Genomic DNA, 21,111 nt, shown 5'->3' with positions numbered 1-21,111 from the left:
ATAGAGTTTTGTGGCCAATGGCTTGTAGTTCTCAATGAACTATGAGGCTGCTGGTGAGCCCTCTTGTAGTTCATTGATTCTTTCTGCAATTCAGGATCTGTCTGCCCATACATGGTACAGGCAGACAGCTGACTGAGAGATTGCAGAAGCCTGGAATTGTGAGAGATTGCAGAAGCCTGGAATTGCACCATCTGCTGATCACGGGTGCAATGCCTTATAGGCTGCAGAGTAAAACAAATAATAAATGCACATTTTTTTACCTGCAAAAAGAAAATGATAAGAATTGGGGTTTATTTACTAAAGCTAGAGAGAAAAAAATCAGGTACACTTCTGCATAGAAACTAATCAGCGTCCAGGTTTTATTGCCAAAACTTAATTGAACAAGCTGAGGTTGACTGGCTACCATGCGCAGCTGCACCAGATTCTGAGTGAACCAGTTTTGGTAAATTTTCTCCGGTGAGTCTAGCACAGAACCTAACTCTTGAGAACTGGTCGCATCATCGACCAATGCCATCCCTGATTCTACATAGCTTTCCTGGGAAAGTTGTATATAAAATTTTAACGTCAATTGTTGATCCAACATGCAAATCAAATTCATGCAAGTTTATTTAAAATATAATAAATCATAGTAAAATGTCTTTTTTGCTTGTAATAAGAAAATGTTTCTAAACTGAAAAGAGTGCAGCTATTTTTGATCTTATGTTTCCTCCAAAGTGTTATTACTACAAAATCCCACAGAGGACTGTACCAGATGGTACAGTAACATATTTCTTCCCTGGTTAAGCCTTAAAGGTAAGATCTGCCAATAGTATCTCACAGTACAGTTGCTTATCTCCATATGGTTCCTTAGATGTCTTTAAGTAACGTGAAAAACTCATTAAGAATACCATTACATTAAGTGGTGATGAAGATATCATTATTTATATTTATAGTATAGCCCTAAGACTGGCATTATAAGCATATACTTGGAACAATTAGGAGTAAGGACATTGATTTTGACAGATACTAGTCCCTTAATGTAAACCTATCAGTAACAAATAAAATACTAACACACAATACATTCCTGGCATGTCACAATTTACAGCAACAGGAAAAAAAAATTTATTTCAACAAAAATTTTCCCATAAGATTAAGTGTAATCTTCTTTATTAAGTATTAGCAAATATTGCAGCTTTACAATACAGATTCAAAACCTATTTGAACAAGTGAATCAACACTCATACAACCCAAATATTACAAGCAAACTACAATATAATGCCAAAAAAACAAGGGGGAGAAAGTATAGTGATAACAATTGTCACAAGGCATAGAGCGCAAGTACAATGTCAAAACGTTCCGTTCTACAAAAGCCCCTAGACATCAAAAGATGTATATAAAATATTTATGCATCATGTGGGATATCAAACATCTTAGTTCAGTTCAGCCGAGGATAAGCCGAGGACCATGGGAGGAGCCCGCCAATGTTGGGGCCTTCAGACCTTATCAGAGAAAAAGTCAGATGAGTATCCAAAATGAGACCATACCGTCCACATAACTTTGAATGAGTCAGAGTTATCTTCATCTCATGCAATCCTTTCCTTCCATATACTCAATCTTGTCCACTTCACAAGCCCATTCCGCCAGCGATTGAGCTTTAATCTGGTGCCACCATCTGGCTATCACAGAACAAGCCACTGTGATAAAGTGCCTAACTTAGTTCTTTTTAATTTGTTTACAGGTGCCAGGCAACATAGACAATACAGTAATCTGAGGTATATTTGGGTTTTTGTTCCCAACCAATTTGTCAAACAATTGTAGTATTTTATCCCAAAATGGGAGAATTTTTGGGCATGTGCCCCAGATATGGGTCATGGTGCCAGGTTCCTGTAGGCAGTGCCAGCAGATGGCAGAGACAGTTGGGTCAAATTTATTAAAAATGGTAAGGCATCAATTCCACCTAGATAAGATCCTATAATTGTGTTCATGCGCGTGAGAACATACCAACAATTTGTATGATACCGTCAGTATTTTGTCCCAATTCATATCATCCAATGATACCTGTAGCTCTTGTTCACATTTAGAGTGGAGTGGAGGTGGGTTTGGGTATGACTCGTTCAACAGGATTTGGTATATCTGTGAAAGTGTGTGGTAAAGTCTATAATAATGAAATAGTAATGATTCAAAACCCATAAAAAGTTATGTCGGGAGGTCTATAGAGCATCATGTACTCAAATAATGTTTCAACTGAGTATACCCTAACCATGCACATGATGAGCTATGACAGGAGGAGAGTATCTAGGAAAGGGGAATGAGAGTCTGACCATTAAGAGTATGGCTCAAGAAAGGACAGTCTTGGCGATGCCATTGAATGAATTTAGAGCTAGACTCAGTGAGAAGGAAGGAAACCAATCCAAACTATGGGGTCAAAGGACTCGGTCTGGAAGAAAGTAAGCCCTAATGTAGGTAAGTATCCTGTACTTGCAATATTGCAATGTTGCATGAACCGTAAGGGGTAACAGCTCTCTTGGAGGTCTCTGACCAGGTTGCGTCCATGGCAAAGAGATGAGATCATGGGAAAGAAGATCATTCTCTAAACAAGTCCACAACTTGGTGTAGTGGCCATGGTACTAGTCAACCACCCTAAGTAAAGATGCAGAGTGAAAATAGAATAGCAAGTGGAGTAGGGCCACTCCACCCCTCCACCTAAGGTAAGGAAAGCATAGCAGGTCAAATTCTTGACTTTTGTGTCACCAAATAAAGGCGTGGACAGCACTATTCCTCCCATAAGATTATACCTGCAAGTAGTAATGCAATTATACATGTTATTTACCTTTAAAAGCCTCCCCTGTTTAGACACCCAAAAGCTTTGAGACAGCTGCTGGGCGCCGCCATTGTGAATGTGATGTCAGCAGGACCAAAAAAATCCTCCCCAGGCAGCTAAATAAAATGTTATGTAGCGAGGTGAAGGGAGAGTTGAAACAGTTGGACAGCTCAGAGAGTAATTAGACCAGTGGTTGTCAATTTATGAGCTTAAAAGGGGCTTCAAATGTGGCTCCTGACTGTCAGAAACTGCAGACCTAATAGAGGAAATGGAGGTTGGAGAGTAGGGAAATGCTACATTTTTGGCTGGGGATATGCAGCAGAAGACCTTGGGGACAATTAACAAAGTGGTATCTTGTTAAAGTAGGCTTCCAGATTCCGATAAGCCCCCACCCGCAGACCCCCACAGCCACCGGTCAGAGTTGTGGGGAAGAGGCCCTTGTTCCCACCAACATGGGGACAAGGTCTTTTGGGGGGTGGCAGAAACCCCCTGCCCCAAAGCACCCACCCATGTTGAGGGCATGTGGCCTGGTATGGTTCAGGAAAGGGGGTGCTTGCTCATCCTCCCTCTTTCCTGACCTGCCAAGCTGCATGCTCAGATAAGGGTCTGGTATTGATGTTGGTGGGGACCCCATGCCATTTTTTTTATTTTGGCATGGGGGTTCCCCTGAAAATCTATTCAAGACCCAAAGGGCATGGTATGGATAGGGGGGACCCCACCTCGTTTTTTTTTTTATTAATTTTGAATTGCCTGCAAATTTTTTTTTATAAATTCAGCTGTCAGCAGGGAAACCTGCTGACAGATGATGACTCATCAGTTGTTAAGGATGTGCCAACTGCCTCCTTCTTGACAATCAGTACATACAGCATGCCTCAACCACTACTTAAATACCGCATTTATTTATTTCTTTCTGCGAATTGACTTTAAGGTCTTTTATGTGGTATTTAGTGGTTTTGCTTTTTGTGGTAAATACCACATACTAGCAATAGTGAATTAACATTTTCAGTATTGCATGCAATATGTTGTCACCTGACCGGCATAACGCATGCGATAACCTTTAGTGAATTGTCCCCAATTTGAAAGTGGGAACATGCTACATCAGCCTAGTAGAAATCAATGCTATTACCCTAATCAAAGTTCCCACTACAGACTGCTGAGGTCTGAGGGCCGCACATCATATACTAAGGGGCCGCAGGTTGAGAACCAGAAAATTAGACATTTCCAGAACAGGAGAGGGCCATGTTATGCAATCAAGGAAGGGGCTGTGTAAGGGTATTGACTGTTCCTGCAGTAGTTCAAAGACACATTGCGAGTGAATAAAACATGTTAATAAGCATTTAAAATACTTGATTGTTGTGCTTTACTCTGCAAATGTTTTATTTGGCATTAGGGTTTCTTTAAAAAGCAGTCCTTGAGCCTTACTTAAGTTTTTGAGCTTTGGTCCCCACAGTTCTAAGTTCTGCAAACCACTCAAGTTACACTAGTGATTTTGTGCCATGGCATGACCACAACAATAATATAACGATATGGCCACAGCAATAACAATTTGCCACAGGACAACAATAAGGAGCATATTTTAGATGAGACAGTTTTCTATGTAATTATTGACATTTTTATTATTGATTGGAATCGGTATCTTTTACTGTATATGAATTTTTACACATATTCACAACATTGTTAGCCAAGTTAGGATCATTAAAGCAAGAAAATGTTTTTGCAAAATTTTAGATCCTAGTAGGGGAGTTTTACTTAGGCTGTCTACTCCTACCCTCAGAGCATTCCTATTGGTCCTGTAACGCTTCAGCTTTTGGCACTGTAGTACTTTGAAAAACAATTACGCAGTCATGCAACTTTGTTTTGAAATAAACGTTTTATAATTTTTTTCACACAAATAGAATTTTCTTTTGGTGGTATTTAATAACCACTGCTCTTTTATTTTTTGCTAAATAAATGGAAAAAAAAACATTTTTCTTTGTTTCTGTTATAAAATTTTGCAAATAAATAATTGTTCTTCATAAATTTAGGCCAAAATGTATTCTGCTACATTTCTATGGTAAAAAAATAACCCAAATCAGTGTTTATTATTTAGTCAGTAGGAAAGTTCACAAAGTATGGTATATATCTGAAAATTGATCAGGTCTGATGTATCGACGGCATCTCTCATTTCTTGAGGCCCAAAAATGTCAGAACAGTTCAAATATCCCCAAATTGACTCCTTTTGGAAAACAGACAGACCAAGGTATTTGGTAATAGGCATGGAGAGTTTTTTTAAATTGTGATTTTTTTTGTCAACATTGTTTAGAAAATGAAGAAATAAAAAAATATATATTTAAAAATGTTTTTTTTTTTACATACTGTCAGCAGCGCAGTACAGCATCGTCATATAACGGGTGTGGCGATGATCAAGGACACTGACAGTGACAGTACAGAAAAAAACGTTATAATGATTTTTTTTTTTCTTAAATTTTTTCCTTTTTATTTTATGATTTTTTTTAAACTAACTGTGACCAGAACAATACAATGTTATCATAGTAGCATTGTACTACTCTGGGGGGAGTGATCAGGATTTTTTCAACATTATGATTACTTATAGCAGTGAACGATCGATTGATTCATTCAGTAAGTATTATTGTGATTAGATGTGATTGGCCAAAGCTAATCACATGGTACAGATGGGCTAGAATTGGCCCTGTCTGTACCATGTGAGCACTGTGACCAATCCCAGCTAGCACCACAATTTTGCACAATGAATGGCATGAAAGGAAGCCATTCATTGTTTACAATTGTCATGTGACCTGCTGTGATTGGTCACGGTGATCACATGGTACCGGAAGAGGGATGGTACAGTGATCGGCTGTGTCTGGTGTACACAACAGGTGACAGATCGTGCCCAGGGAAACTCAGTTGATGTACAAAAAAGTTACCTGGAGAGGAGTTATTTTAACCTTTTAACTCTATTAATGTGTTTTGTATGTACTTCATTGGTTGCTAGGATGCAGGCAGCTAATGTCCTAGCAAACAATGACACTGACTGAACACTATCAGTGGGTGGAGCGTGACGAGGATGCTGAGAGACTAGTTCCCCATCAGGTTGGTCATTTCATGTGACTGATAGCAGATGGCAGATTCCATAACCTCCATTGGACTGAATAGCTGGTTTGGGATCCACCCACTGATGTCCACTATCAATCACACAGGAGGCATACCTGATGGGGAACTAGTCTCAGGGTTTAGCATTAGACTCCGCCCACTCAACAGCTCAAGTCCATGGCCTTTGCACCTGTTGCATGGATGGAGCCTGCTATGAAACTTTGCAAAACTAGTTCTCCAATAGGCCTGCCTTGCTTTTGATTGACAGTGGATTGTAGTGGGAGGATTTCATAGTCACTATTTGTCTGAATAGCACCTGTGAAGTCTGCCCACTGCTGTTCACTCTCAATTACAAACAATGCAGACCTATTGGAGAACTAATCTTTCAGGCTCTCCCTACCCCACAACAAAACTACTCAGCCATGTGCCTGTCTGTGTAACGGCAAGAGGTCATGGAAGATGATCACCATTACTGAGCTGCACTGAGGAAGGAGTACAGGTAAATGCAGCGCTAATTACACATAGATCTTATTACACAAAACATGTGATGACATCCATATAAATTCACAAATAGATAGAAGATGGTGCATGAAAGGAAAGTTCCAATCCAGAAACCGTCACCATCCACCCAAATAGATTGGCCTCTTACCAGAACATTTGACCACCCAAAGGGTCGGTCAACATGAGCAATATGGCATATACACTGGTGCAGCAATAGATCCTCAATAGGAATCTTCTCCAGAACAAAAAAGATACTTCTCCAAATCCATTGAGCTTCCAAGTAGCAGAAACTTCCATTAAATGGTAGAAGAACACATGGAGGAAAAAAGTCAACTCATAGTGTAGTATTGAAGTTAAAACCAGTAAATTTATTTAGGTTACACGTACATGAATAAATGTATCAGCCAACATGGTAAAAAGAGAAGGTTTCAAACCAACAAGATGGCCTCTGTCCCTCCAGAGCGCGATGACGTCTCCACCGAACATTATGCGGTGGAAAACATTCTCCGCAAGCACTTGGGGGTGATAAAAAATTATAAAGTGTTGTATCCACTTTTACCAGAAATTCCTGCCATTTTGATTAGAGGTGTTCCACCATTAAGATTGAGTGTAGTCCCTAATGTAAAAAAAATTTTATTCTTTCAAAATATGAAGGGGTATTATCTATGTAGGAAATGTAGAGCCTGTTATATTAGTGTTCAGAAGCCTAGGAAGTTTACTAACTTTTTCAATCTGGTTGTACTTCTAGAACCTGTAATATTGGACATTTTTGTTCTGGAGCGGATTCCTATTGAGGATCTATTGCTGCACCAGTGGATATACCATATTGCTCATGTTGACCAATCCTTTGGGCAGTCAAATGTTCTGGTAAGATATATTTGAGTGGATAATGACAGTTTCTGGATTGGAACTTTCCTTTCATGCACCAACTTCTATCAATCCCACACCCGAATGCAGGACCTCTCCAGGACTTCCCCCATCCTCTGGAACTCCTACCCCAATCCATCAGACTGTCACCTACCCTCCTCACCTTCAGGTTAAGGACATTCATCTTTCTTTTGGTTATCCCAGTAGGGAATTCAAGCCACTGGGGCATAATGGGAAAGAGTATAAATATTTGGAAAAACCATGTGCTAGCTCTCTTGCCTTAGGCTGAGGACTGAGAATTCATTAGGTGGGAAAGTTTCCATGGTGCTAGTTCAATTGCTGTTCACCAGGGTTTTGGCTGTGGCAGAACCTAGGAGCCCTACTTGCAACTACATAAACACCACTGAGACTTCACCTTTAAGAATTCAGTCTACTACTACCTCACTAGAAGGCATCACTTGGCCTAAAGAAACACCTCTGAGACTTCACCTTTAAGTATCCAGTCTACTACCACCTCACTAGAAGCCATTGCTTGGCCTCATGAGTAAAAGACTGTTTGCTGATCCAATTGATATTTGGTGCTGCAAGGAGATAAGAGCCATTGTAGTTTGATGGGATTCAAATTGTGCACAGACCCCTAATCTGGCCTTTCCCTTCCAGTCTCAGTGGTCAAGGAGTGCTATCCTCAGAACAACGAAGTAAGTGTCCTCTTAGTATCTTATGACCTACACCCCTCCTCTGTTTAAAGAATAAAACTTGAAAAGACATACCCTAGACTGTTCACTGGGTCAGTGTGCATGGAGTTTTTTTGACGTTTGTGCTGACAGCCTCTGTACAGTTAGGAGAAGAACTCAGATCATCAACATCATATGTGTGATTGTACTTCAAAAGAGAAGTTTTGTGGGGTTTTTTTAAATTATACTTACCTACGTGAATACAGCATCAGTCTGATGCTGCACCTATCCCCTCCAGCTCTATGAATGAGAACTGAGCGATCACACATTGCTGATTGCTCAGTTCTCAGTACTCAGTCAGTCACGGCTCTCTGCTTTGACCCCCCCCCCCCCCGTGCTTACTTGAGCACTGGGCTATGGATGGGGTGGGAGTGGCTGGCTGGCTCAGGCTCTCAGCGGATCGCTGAGAAGCTGAGCCAGGTGCTGGTCCAGGATTCTGGATGGATCCTGACGATATGATAAGAATCTTTCCCCAGCCTGGGCTGGCTGAGTGGCATCAGCCAACAGCAGACTTTAGCCCGCTGTCAGCTGAAAATGGGTCATAGGAGTACAGAACAAACTGCACTCCTGTGATTCCCAGGAGAAGTACAGCCAAACAAGCTTTGGTTGTACTTCTCCTTTAATCACCTTTCATCATCATCAGTCCCTCATGGGAGTTCCGCTACATGAACAAGTGTCTAAATGTATTCATGAGTTGTAATCTTTATCTAATAAATTGGTTTTTCGCTACTCTTGACTAGTACACCATCACAATTATGTCTTTGCCTTTCAAGCTGTAATGTAGTCTCAGGATTTAATGACTCACAACTGCATACAGAAAATAACAGGCTATAATGAAAGCAGACCTTTACACAAATGTGCTTATTTACATCATTGTAATACTCCCCCTCTACAGTCCAAGTTACAGTTACAATTACAGTCCACCTTGCCATGATTCTTGCCTAGGTGAGAATTATATGTATTCCTGCTCCTGAAGCAGGGCAAGGACCTGCCACCGTATCATCAGGGGTCAGCTGCAAGAATCAGCAAGAGACATTCTAAGACTATTACTGATGATGTAAGAAAAGAAGATGGTAGGGTGAGACTGCACATGCAGCAGAGGGTTGGCTGATTATAACAGGACAATGCTGAATTTGCTGGACATGTGAGTATGTTTAAAGAGGATAACCTATAGCCCCCTCCTCTACCCTCCTTTAACCAGCACCTGTGCTTATTGGCCTGGTCTTTCAGTTGCCCTATTGGCACACAATATACACTAATCTTACCACTATGAAAAAAATTATGTTTGTTGACCCTAATGTTAAAGGTTTCAATACACCTAAGATGCGCCATCGCTTTCTGTTGTTTTCGTACGCTAAAGGCTTATGTAGTTTGCCTTCTGGAAACTCATTTTTCCTGTGTCTCAATTTGATTCTTGTAGATCAAGCAGATAAACAACTTAGAAGGACTAAACATAAATTCTACTTAGAAGGTAATAAGCAAGATACTCTCTTGGCAACCCAACTCCATAAACTAGTTTTTACCTAAAAGTCTTTTTGACTTTACCTTTCTAGCAGCACCTTAACAAGCAACCTGGCAAAGATTGTCTTGGTATTTACCCATCACATCTCCACACTATATGACATCACTGACTCCTTTTCACCATCAATAGCGAACAATCTACTTTCACGGATTAAACTCTCAATTATGTAGAAGTCTTTTAAGGATCCCTGGAGAAACCGAATGATTGCTTAGCAGAAGTTGTGCTGGTGTTTCCTTTCCTAAATAGTACCAAATGCCCGGATGGGTTTGCAGTCACATATTATAAGAAATATATGGAGATTTTAGCCCCGTTACTAACAGAGGCTTGTAATGATCTGTGACAGGAGTGCAATTTTCTTTCTGAATCTTTAATGGTTCCAATTGGACTATCCTATTTTGTTATTGTACGTAGATTTAAAACAAATTTGCACAAATTCTAGCCACCAGGCTATATGCTGGTGTTTGCCCGTTAATCCTTAAAGACCAAGTGGCATTCATGAGGGAGACAGTATATGCAGGATTGTGCTCTTGATTAAAGCTGCTAAAAAAAGTAAGATACAGTTTTAAAAAAATAGTGGTTTGGAACACAGTTTTGAAAATGGGTGGTGGCACTATATTCATCCGCTAAAGCATACGTTCAATAAGCAGGTTTTAATCATATTCTGTATCCTGGTTAGGCCACATTGCAGCAGAAATATTAGCAAACCCGCAATCGGCATCTCTTACCAAATACCATGCCACTGCTGAGACTCCACTATAGGTATACCTGAAGGCAGTGGACTGAGAAAGCTTACTGTGGCTTCTCCCACAAGACAGAGCTTTCATATAAAACTCCATCACAACAAACGCCTTAAAACTTTGGGACAGACCCAAATACTCCATTCCCTGGGCTTGATCTCCTTGATGTAAATTATTCTTGCAGTGCCCTAATTACCCCTGATTTAACCATACACTGGTGGATCTATAAAACAGAAGAGGTCTGACTCTGGCAAGAAAATTTACACATCCCCCTCTATCCCGTGCCCTCCCCCTTCTTTTCTCCTTACTCTTTTGTCCTTCCTTTTCATTCCTTAAACACCTACAAATGCCATAAAACATGTTAGGCCATTTTATGCACATTATTTCTGTTTTTTGCTATAATAAATACAATTATAACCACCCTTGATAATTTATAAGTTGTCAACTTGCTAAATCAATGCACTGTTGGATAAATATCACCTGTATTGTAACCTTATACCTAGTACAAACGATTAGACAATCGTACGAAAAATACAGCTTTTGAAGCGATCATACAATAATCTGATTGTTAGTACGAAAAATACAGCTTTTGATTATCGTATACCGCTTTTGAAGTGATCATGTGATAATCTGGTTGTTAGTACACAGCTTTTGTCTGAAATTATTAGAAAGGACAAGCACAAAAATGTTTCTTGTACGATACCAGATCATTTAATCAGTAGTTTTCATCTGAAAATACAATACAAATACATTACATTACATCACTTTCAAATGTTTATTCTGTCATACAAGAATTTTCCTAAGTTTAGTAACCTCTTCACTTTTGATATGAGACTAGCATACAAAAAAAAATCATTTGATTGATATTCTCATTGTGTGCACAGGGTTTTATCAATATGTGCAGCTTGTTTTTTGCCCACTTCAATAAAAATATTGAATAAAAAAACACGGATAACCCAACAAAAAAGGTAAGAGGATACTGAAAAATATTAAGGGAGGTGAAGTTCCACTTTAAGGAATATGGATAACACAAATGAGTAAAGCCTAATGCCAAACTGTCTGTTGAGGTTACAAAAGAGTCTTTTTGTCCCAGACACTAACTGGATCATTACAATATATTGTATTTATTCTAAGTAATTTATAGGAGAAGAGCTTATCAACATCTCAAAATCATAGAAAATGCAATTTTACTGTATTGTGTATACATTAACTTATGTCTATAATATCAATAAGTATTCTCTGGTGATCACACATTACTCAGGCTCATGAGGGTGCTTTGTTTTCCCAACTTCAACAGTGGTGCAGTTTTTCAGTAGTCATTGCTTAAAGTTACTGCTGTATTGTCCCTCTACAGACATTATGTAGACATGCTTTTTATGTTTTTCTTTAATTGAGATGTAACTTTTATTTATTCCTCATAGTTGCCAAGATCTGTGAGGCTTCCACAACAGGAAACTAGAAATCTGTGCTGATAAGGTAACATCTCCAGGAATTAACTTTTATCCTCCATGTAGCAGTGGAAGGCATATGGAGTATATTTTTAATGTCAGCTGTAAAATATGAAACCACGCCAGAAGTTAAAATCAAATCCTGGAATTTGTAAGCACTGGTTTTGCCATTTTACAGCCAAATACCTCTTTCCCTTTTGCAAACTATTTGTTCTATTAATGCTCTTGGTGTATCAGAGATGCCATCAGAAGACCCTACAGATTATGCTGCTTGGGAAAAGACTTTTGGCAGCTGCTTGGTTCAGCTAAGCACGCTCAGTCTATTTTAAAAAACTGAATAGTTTTACTCCAACATTGGACAGGAAGGGGAATTAGCAAGCTGATAATACAGACATAGGCTCAACAGCCATTCTCCTATATTGTATTATACTGTGATTACTAGTTCTGCCACTAGGGGGTAGTGTATAATGTATTGTCCTTCCTAGTGAAACTACATGGTTATGATGTAATTTCCTGTTTCTGACTTCATCTCTTTTTCAATACAAACAAGAGGGGCTCAGTCATGTGTCCAGCAACATCTTGACTGGCAATATCACAGTCACATCTGCAGCAGCTTTCTAACAAGACCCCTCTAAGATATTTTGGGGGTTTTTTTACATCAAGGAGATTTACCTTAATTTCCTTTAGTAAGTTTGAATCTTTCTTTTTTTTTTTGTTTTATTATATCCTTTCTTAGGTTTTTTTTAATAAAAAAAGAGCATCAAATACACACAGGTCTGAGAAAAGAAAAGACAAAAACAATAATATGCTTCTCCCGTGTATCCCAGTTACCTCATAACACGTGTTTCCCTACCCCCCCCATCCCTCCCCTCTCCCCCCCATTTCCCTAAAATCACGCCACTTTCCAAATTTCCACCTTTATCATCATTATCAGTCTATATCTGTATTCCGTTCCTCCTATCCCCTTTTCTCTGTGGGCCATCCTTAAAAGCTCCCCCCAGTACTCATTTACTTATATTCCAAACAGTTCCAAATATCTTTTAGTTGTTATAAAGACCAACTACTTACTCCATGTTTTCCTAAAAATTTCCACTTCATCCTCTTCAATATGACACAACTCCTCCATCCTATAAATGTTATCCCCTCTATTTACTCATTCATTCATACACAATGGGTCAAGGGCAAGCCAAAATTTGGGAATCAGGCCATTAGCAGCACAAAGTTTGAATCTTTCTAAAGTGAGGAGAATCCCCCCTTTGAAAATTGTATTTGAAATAGGGATTCTCCATTGGAAGATCTCCTCTCACCTCCTGTTTCTATAACAATTCAAAAATGTTGTATTCTCTATCACTTTCTGTGCTGTAGACAGTGGTCACCAGGACAAACAGAGAGTGTAAGTCTCTTTAGTGGGGACCCAGAAAGCAATAAAACCTGCCAGAGGTTTAACACCTCTTCAGTCCATCCAAAATTTCCAAAAATGTTTTAGCTTTGCATACACTTTAAAGCCTGACTCCAACCATTTTTTTTTTCAGTTTTGAATAGACGGGGTAAGAGTTGAAATCTCTGTCAGGTTTTAATTTCTGCCTGATACTCCATTGGGAGAATTGTTCAACTTTCTTATCCTGGTGATAAGAAATGGGGTTTATGGTCATCACCGAAAATTGACTGGTTCTTGCTTTTGTCTGTCCCCCAGTTGTAAAAAAATAAAAACAAATGTTTTTCACGGAAGCTGAGGTTTTAAAAGCTTTAAATGGAAATTCTAAGCAAACTGATTCCATGAACAAAATGATATTTACACTATTTGTATTCTCCAAGATTGGATTTTGTTTTTGCTACTACCAAAAGTCACTTATATTAATGTCTCCACTGGATACATAAAATCATATCATGCCTGACAACCAAAGTTGCATATTTCAAAGCAACTTTAGAGCCACAGTACCTGCAATCAGACAATACCACAGAGCTTGAGACCAAGCATCTAAGAAAAGTTTACTGTGGCATTTATAACATTTCAATTATCAGTATATGCATTCCCTTAACAGGCCATCAATTATGTTGAATTAAAGGATAAGTTCACCTTTCATAACATGTTACATGCCGCACCCATATGCAGGGTGTAACATGTAACATGTTATGAACAGACTGGTCCCCACTCCTCCCTGCTTCTCCCCCCTCGCTAGTTGTCAAATTTTAATAAATGTGGCCGTTCAGAGCACTGTCTGCCTGGCCGCGTCACTCATTAACTGTGTTCTGTGAATGAGAAACTACAAGTCCCGACAGCCTTAGCGGCTGGCGGCTTGTAGTTCTCAATGAACTACTACGGTGCTGTGGATCGTTGTGGCAGTTCATTGAGTCTTTCTGTCAGTATATCTGCTTGCCCATACATCCTGTACAAGCAAGCAGATATACTGTCAGATCTGCATGACACCAGGGATCAGTAGATCACTGGTGCAATGCTTTACAGGCTCCTGCAACAAGAAATAATAAATGCACATTTTTATTTTTCCTGCAAAAAAATGTGCGTTTATTATTGTTTGTATGAAGGTGAACTTATCCTTTAAAGTGGTTATAAACCTCTGACATGAAGAAAGAACAAAGCATATCCCTCTATTGTGTGTACTTGTGATCCATAATAAAAAAAACTGCTGAAAAAGTGACTGGACTTGTTCATGGGACTGAGATTCAGCTCTGTGATCACTTTTGCAGCAGTTGTTTTCTTATTACGGGTCACAATCCTGCGCAATGTCCTTTTGTCTCTTTCGGTCAGTTTAACATATCGACCGCGCTCATGCTTATCAGACAGCGTTTCCCCGGAAACTGTATATACTGTTAGATACTGTACTTCGCAACTTGTAAAATAAATACATTGGCAACTTTAGTCACAGAGCCACCAGCTAAGCTCAATAAGCTCTGACATGACTCCTTATTACTAGCAGCGCACGCAATGAATGAGGAAAGTGAGGCTTCCCACCCGTTAGCTAGGTGTCTCATCATACAGCGGAAGAAAAAGAATGCTACATCATTCCTGCTTTCAACATAAAACATGTCGTCACTTTCACACCTGCAAATCACGTAGTGTTTTCATTTTTTTTCTAAGCCCTCTACAATCCTATTGGAAGATTGTTGTTGAAATGAATAGTCTGACAACAGGGTCTTTTTATAAACACATTTAGTGACGCTTGCACTGACACAATGAGGAGGAGACAAGGGTCCTTGAATCAGAGTCTAAGGACTGGAAAGCAGTTATTTTCAAGGCAACCTTGTTACATAACCACTTACATAATTCAAAGAGAGAACACCAGTGATGATGTTTCACCCAGTGGTCATTATTAACTTTAACGACATAGCAAAGTAGTGTCATAAGGACATGGCAAATTCATAAAGAATAACACAGTTTGATACATACAGTCATTGAACAGCCCTCACTTGCACACATTTCCTTGGAGAAACTATTTTACAAACTAAAGAATGAGATGTTGCATAACAGAGTTTCAGTACTTACAAGATGTGATGTAAATGGCTAACCAGGTCAATCCCCGTTACAAAAGAGCTTAATGTAACTGTTAGCATCACTCTAAAATGAACACCCACAAAACTTCTATTTTTGTATTAGCATCCTTTTCTTTTTTTAGAAGCAAGGAACATTAATTAACCCTAGTATAACTACTTGAAATCAGGTCAACAACAAAGGTTTCCAAAGTTACTAAACTACAAAGTACCAAAAAACTAGCAGTATTAATAAAGCATATGTTATTAGTAAGCCCAAAGTTTGTAAGCCATTTTTTTGATAAGTTCACAGATTTCTTTTGTAATTAGTGAATTTACTGTACATATAACACGTTTTGTTACAATGGCAAAGATATGTGGAGACACAATATTTATTTGGCATGTCACTTCATCATCAAAGTTTTGGGAAAAAAAACATTTTCTATTACAAAAAGCCATTACCCCTTTATGACCAAGCTGAAACAGAGATATGAGAAAAGTAATAATAAAATGCTAGACATTGTCTTTTTCCACCACTTCCCTATCATACAATAACAGCAGGTTCATGAGATCTATAGATACATAATTCCTAATTGTATGCTGGTAAAGTTCTTTTGGAACCATGATCTTCTTCTTCAGACAACAAACAACCTCCTGCACTCAAAGTGGATGTTTTGGCAATGAAGGACCTTAGATCTTTAACAACTTGAAGCTGAGCAAGACTTTGCAGCTCCCTAAGGACTGGGGAAGGCCCACTCGTCTTCTTCAGAGATCTGTTGTTTCCTACTTTTGTCAAAAAGTATAACAAAGGAAATACAGGACAAGCCTAATAAAATGGCACTCACAACTTTACAATAAGTGTGCCATTGTTGATTTCCTTGCTATTAATATTATGTAAGAGAACTAAAATGGAAAATTTTGTTTGTTTTTAACAATGCATTTTACTGATTCATTTTTCTAGATGGATTCACTATTAATGTCTACACAAATATAATATACATGTGTAAAATGGAATTTGAAGAAGAATATTCTCTCTTCAGAATCAAGGTAGTCCCTACATATTGTTGGCTTTCTAATCTTCATGGGCATCAATATGATGTCTTTGGTGTGAAAATAAACTCACAGAGTAATGTTAGTGGGCGTGGGTAATTTTTGCGGTTTTTCCTCCCATGTTTTACAAAGAGAAGGTGTTTATGTATCCTGTTCCTTATTAGCACACCACTCTGCACCAAAAAGTTGTCATAACAGTTGACTAATCTACCCCTGTGATGACAAAGACTACCTTCCCAAAAATCACCATACAGAAAATGTAAATACCAATCATGCAAAGTACTTTTTAATGTATGCAAACATTTACCATTGTGCTGTTTTATTTTTTTACAGAACTTTCTGCTGTGCAAATACATTTTGTGACTTTTCCAATAAAAAGGAGATAAAATGCAAATGGTATTTAAATATTCCTTTCCCAAAACAAAATTTATTGTACGCACATTCACCGAGCAAAGAGGCAAGAGGGCAATTACCAAACTACCTGTACTAAATGTATGTAGACCATTCTCACTGGCCCCAATCAGGTACAGCATTAGACAATATGATTGAAAGAAAACCTTGCTATATATATATATATATTTTTTTTTTTTTCTCATTTTGCTACCCAGGCAGTTTTGTAATTAGGTATTATTAGAAGTGACCTTTCCACTGCAGCCAATTAAAACTTGCAGAAGATTCAAACGTAGCTTCCATGCAACCATGGCAACTTGAATTTTATCTCTCTGCTTACGCAATTGACTCTTTTCTCAGAACCCTCACAAAGCTTGAGGTAAACACATTCAGGTTAACTCAGTGATGTTCTTAGGTTTATTGGGATGAGCCTGTCTTTAGTGGGATGCTTGCCAAAGGTCTTGCACATCTGGAGAGATTCCAATTGAACTGCAGTGCTTTTGATAACTCTGGGACTGATCATGTGATTTTTAGAAGGAAGGCTCCCACACCTAGCATTCACATTTAGAAATCTAATAAGTGTTATCACAGGATCAAGCAGGTAAGTATCTGCACTAAAGTTTAAAGAGAGCTTTACAATCTTTCCAACTACATTAGAATTTTTTTTTTTACTTGTCGCCTAAAGTGGAGTTTAAAATCAACTGAAGTACATTTAGAATTTTGCCTAAACATCATTGTGTTTAATATTGCAAAGAACGATAGGAAGGTACCAGATCACATAACAAATGGCATATACAAGTCAAACTATTTAGTAAGATAGTGCAGAAAACAATGATATATGGAAACTCCATTACTCATAAACACCATAATCGATCCGCACCCATGTGTTAACTGATCTGACTACTGTTAAATAAAGACTGATTGTTTGCCATGGTCTACTATGCTTTTCACATTGTTCTGGAGGATTCGCTATATAGGCAGTTTTCATGTATCTGTTGCATGGCTAATATGAACCCTCTCCTCAGAATTGACTGAAAGATGTATACCAAACTACTTGAATCCCGTAAAACTGGATCTACTGCCACATCCTTCATCGGTCATATGGTGACAGGGGTGACTGTAGACTCTCAAAAGTATGTATAGCAAATGCTTTCTCTTTTTAATTAAATGTTTTCAAATAACTGGGTTTACTGCAATCCAACATTGGTAAAATTAATTATATCACTAGTGGCATCAACAAAAAGATCATCATGCCTGTCTTTCAATATAACTATCCAAAAAAATTACCTTTACTTAAGACAAGCAAATGCATCCTCTGACAAGTCATAAGCACAGGCCTCAGAGGCTGTTACTGTGCAGTACAGACCATCACATAGACCTGTCATTGTCCAATAGTTCTTTTTTTTTCTATTGTTTACTTCCTAGTAAAATGTAATAAAGCTGTATTTTTTTAATTCTGATTGCAACATATGCATAGTTTATAATTAAAATAATAATTAAAAAAAACTTATTTTACTTTAAAATATATGCAAGCATGTATAAAGCAATATTAGAAATATAGCCATTGTCAGTGACTGTAATACAACATCCCCAACTCCTGACAACACATTATCATATTCATCTTCTGAATTCCTTTATTAAGCAAGCATGACACTTTTATGCTCTCTATTCATTAGAAGCAATTATTATTGTAATTTCTAGGAGAAAACAAACCTGAAGTAACATATTGCTTTCTATCTGTTTACTGTATTTCAAACAACATCTTACAGATCAAATGAATTATGACTGAGAAGCATCTTGAGTAAATATATCATGGTCAGTAAAAAAGGTTTTCTATTAATCTGAACTGCAATGAAAAAAAAAAGGCAAGGGTTGTGATTGGTATAGTAATGCTTATTAGAATTTCTAGTTATAGTATTATCAATCATTATTATATAGTTCATTATAACTGTACGATGAAACACGGTGAAAGAAAATACATGCATCCTCAATGAATGATTCATTTTTGGCATGGCTAAATGATGAACGTTCTAGAGATAAATATATTGTATGCTGAATAATCATAAAAGCTTTGTCATTATTAGTCTTATGATAATATCTGCTGTCATCTTCTTTCCTACTTCTAAGCAGGTATTGAACAGTGTGCAGCATCTGTACTAAAGAAAAATGACTCCTTACTTACCTCAACTTCTTTGTTCTTCTCCTTTATTTTTCCCATTGAACTTCTCCCATTGCTAGCAGTCTCTCGAGCAGGGACTACAGAAATCTGTTGCAGAGGCATGTTGTTGGGGGTGCAGGTAGCCAACACCTGATTGGATGCTTTGTGTATTCACTCCACCTTTGAAGCCCACCTGTATAACAGCTCATATCCTTGATTTTTCCACCTCAGCTCTACGCACAAAAATAAATAAAAAAAAAAAATAGGTAAATATAGATATTACTGGAAATGTAAAAGATCCGGGTCTTTTAAAAAATCAAAAGACAGAGAATTTTCAGAAGAAAAAAAAGACATAATCCAGTTAGTTTTGGGGTAAAAAAAAAAAGCGATGAACACGACAAGTTCTAGGTAATGTGCTCTGTCATTCGAACACCCTTTCACTCCCCCAGGAGCAGTGTGCAATTCAATTTCTATGGTACCTAATAGCTGTCATGGAAACCAAGGAAACCTGGGTCTCGCAGGCCATTATTAGCAAGTGCTTTCTCTAATGGCACAGACTTCCACATTTGCAGCGGCTGCCACTTCTGCTTTTGTTTCCCAGCTGATTCCCCAGGAGGCTAGTAAGCACCCAGAGACACTGCATCGTGCTGACTAGGTAAATAGGCATAAGGCTGAAAAGCTTAGTGCCCTATTTTGGAGCCAAATCTCTTCCTTGAAAAGCGCAGATAGCTTGCTGTGTCGTTCATGCGTCTAATCTGCTTAGGTCAAAGGATCTGCCTTCAAGTGAGGAACAGCGGTGAGTGAATCAGGTGTAAAAAGGAATACCACACTGACAGGAGCAATGTGCTGTTCTGTAGCTGAATCCACTTGCTGTATTTTGTGTGTGTGCGTGTGTGTGTATAAGACATAATCAGAAGCTGCAGCACTGGCAAAATCAACAGGCACCCAAGAAAGGAAAAAAAAAAAACATAGACACATACTGTATACACTCAGCAGATCACATGTAATATTGGCAAGTGAGAAAGCTCTCTAAGCATGGCATTTAAGGCAGCTGTCTTAATGTAAATGAGAGACATTAACTTTTGCCTTGTGTCACAGTTATGACATTACCTGCTGTTGATGCTGATTAAAATACTGGTTTGTGAACCAGCCACGCTGTCACAGAGATGCAGTGACATTCAGAATAAAGAGGTGGCTTAATGAGATAGAACGCAAGTGATTAAAACAAAAACACAGCTAAGGAGATGAGCGCGTACTACAGTGAACCTCTCCAGAGGTTGTCAGTGGGGCACCGAAGTAAATAAAGAGTAAGAAAATCATTTTTTTAATAAATAATGATAAACTGCATGGCTGATCTTTTTTTCAGTTAATACCAACATTCAAGAGCCACATGTCAATACCCTAAAACTACCAACACTCACTGGCCTCTTTATTAGGTACACCTTGCTAGTGCCAAGAAAATATCCCTCACACTATAATACCACCACCAGCAGCTTAAACCTTTAATACAAGGCAGGATGGATCCATGCTTTCATGTTGTTTACAACATGGCCAAACCCTAAAACTACCAACACTCACCCATCACTTTATTAGGTACACCATGCTAGTGCCAAGAAAATATCCCTCACACTATAATACCACCACCAGCCTGAACCATTGATACAAGGCAGGATGGATCCATGCTTTCATGTTGTTTACAAAATGGCCAAACCCTAAAACTACCAACACTCACCGATCACTTTATTAGGTACACCTTGCTAGTGCCAAGAAAATATCCCTCACACTATAATACCACCACCAGCCTGAACCTTTGATACAAGGCAGGATGGATCCATGCTTTCATGTTGTTTACAACATGGCCAAACCCTAAAACTACCAACACTCACCGATCACTTTATTAGGTGCACCTTGCTAGTGCTAAGAAAATATCCCTCACACTATAATACCACCACCAGCAGCCTAAACCTTTAATACAAGGCAGGATGGATCCATGCTTTCATGTTGTTTACAACATGGCCAAACCCTAAAACTACCAACACTCACTGTTCACTTTATTAGGTACACCTTGCTAGTGCCAAGAAAATATCCCTCACACTTTAAAACCACCACCAGCAGCCTGAACCATTGATTAAAGGCAGGATGGATCCATGCTTTCATGTTGTTTACACTAAATTCTGACCCTACCATCTGAATGTCGCAGCAACCAGTCTTCCCATTCTCCTCTGACATCAACAAGGCATTTTCATCCACACAACTGCCGCTCACTTGATATTTTCTCTTTTTCGAACTATTCTCTGTAAATCCTAGAGATGGTTGTACATGAAAATC

At 38.5% G+C, this 21,111-nt stretch overlaps 1 protein-coding gene across 1 annotated transcript in view; it reads right to left on the bottom strand.

The window, feature by feature from the left end:
- The window catches only part of MARCHF1 (membrane associated ring-CH-type finger 1), a 389,990-nt gene extending 370,273 nt beyond the window's left edge, over positions 1-19,717 (bottom strand). Inside the window, exon 1 of the mRNA XM_089670364.1 lies at positions 18,808-19,717. Within this exon, the coding sequence (XP_089526490.1) occupies positions 18,808-18,906 (99 nt within the window). The 5' untranslated portion in view covers positions 18,907-19,717. The remainder of the gene's footprint in view (positions 1-18,807) is intronic.
- Positions 19,718-21,111: the final 1,394 nt, after the last annotated feature.

The sequence above is a fragment of the Staurois parvus genome, unplaced genomic scaffold (assembly GCF_062004578.1).
Source record: "Staurois parvus isolate SC_StPar_1 unplaced genomic scaffold, SC_StPar_1.0 ptg000090l, whole genome shotgun sequence".
In the NCBI taxonomy this organism is placed as follows: domain Eukaryota; kingdom Metazoa; phylum Chordata; class Amphibia; order Anura; family Ranidae; genus Staurois; species Staurois parvus.
Note: the sequence above shows the minus strand (reverse complement) of the source record. Positions and strands in the feature narration are given on the sequence as shown.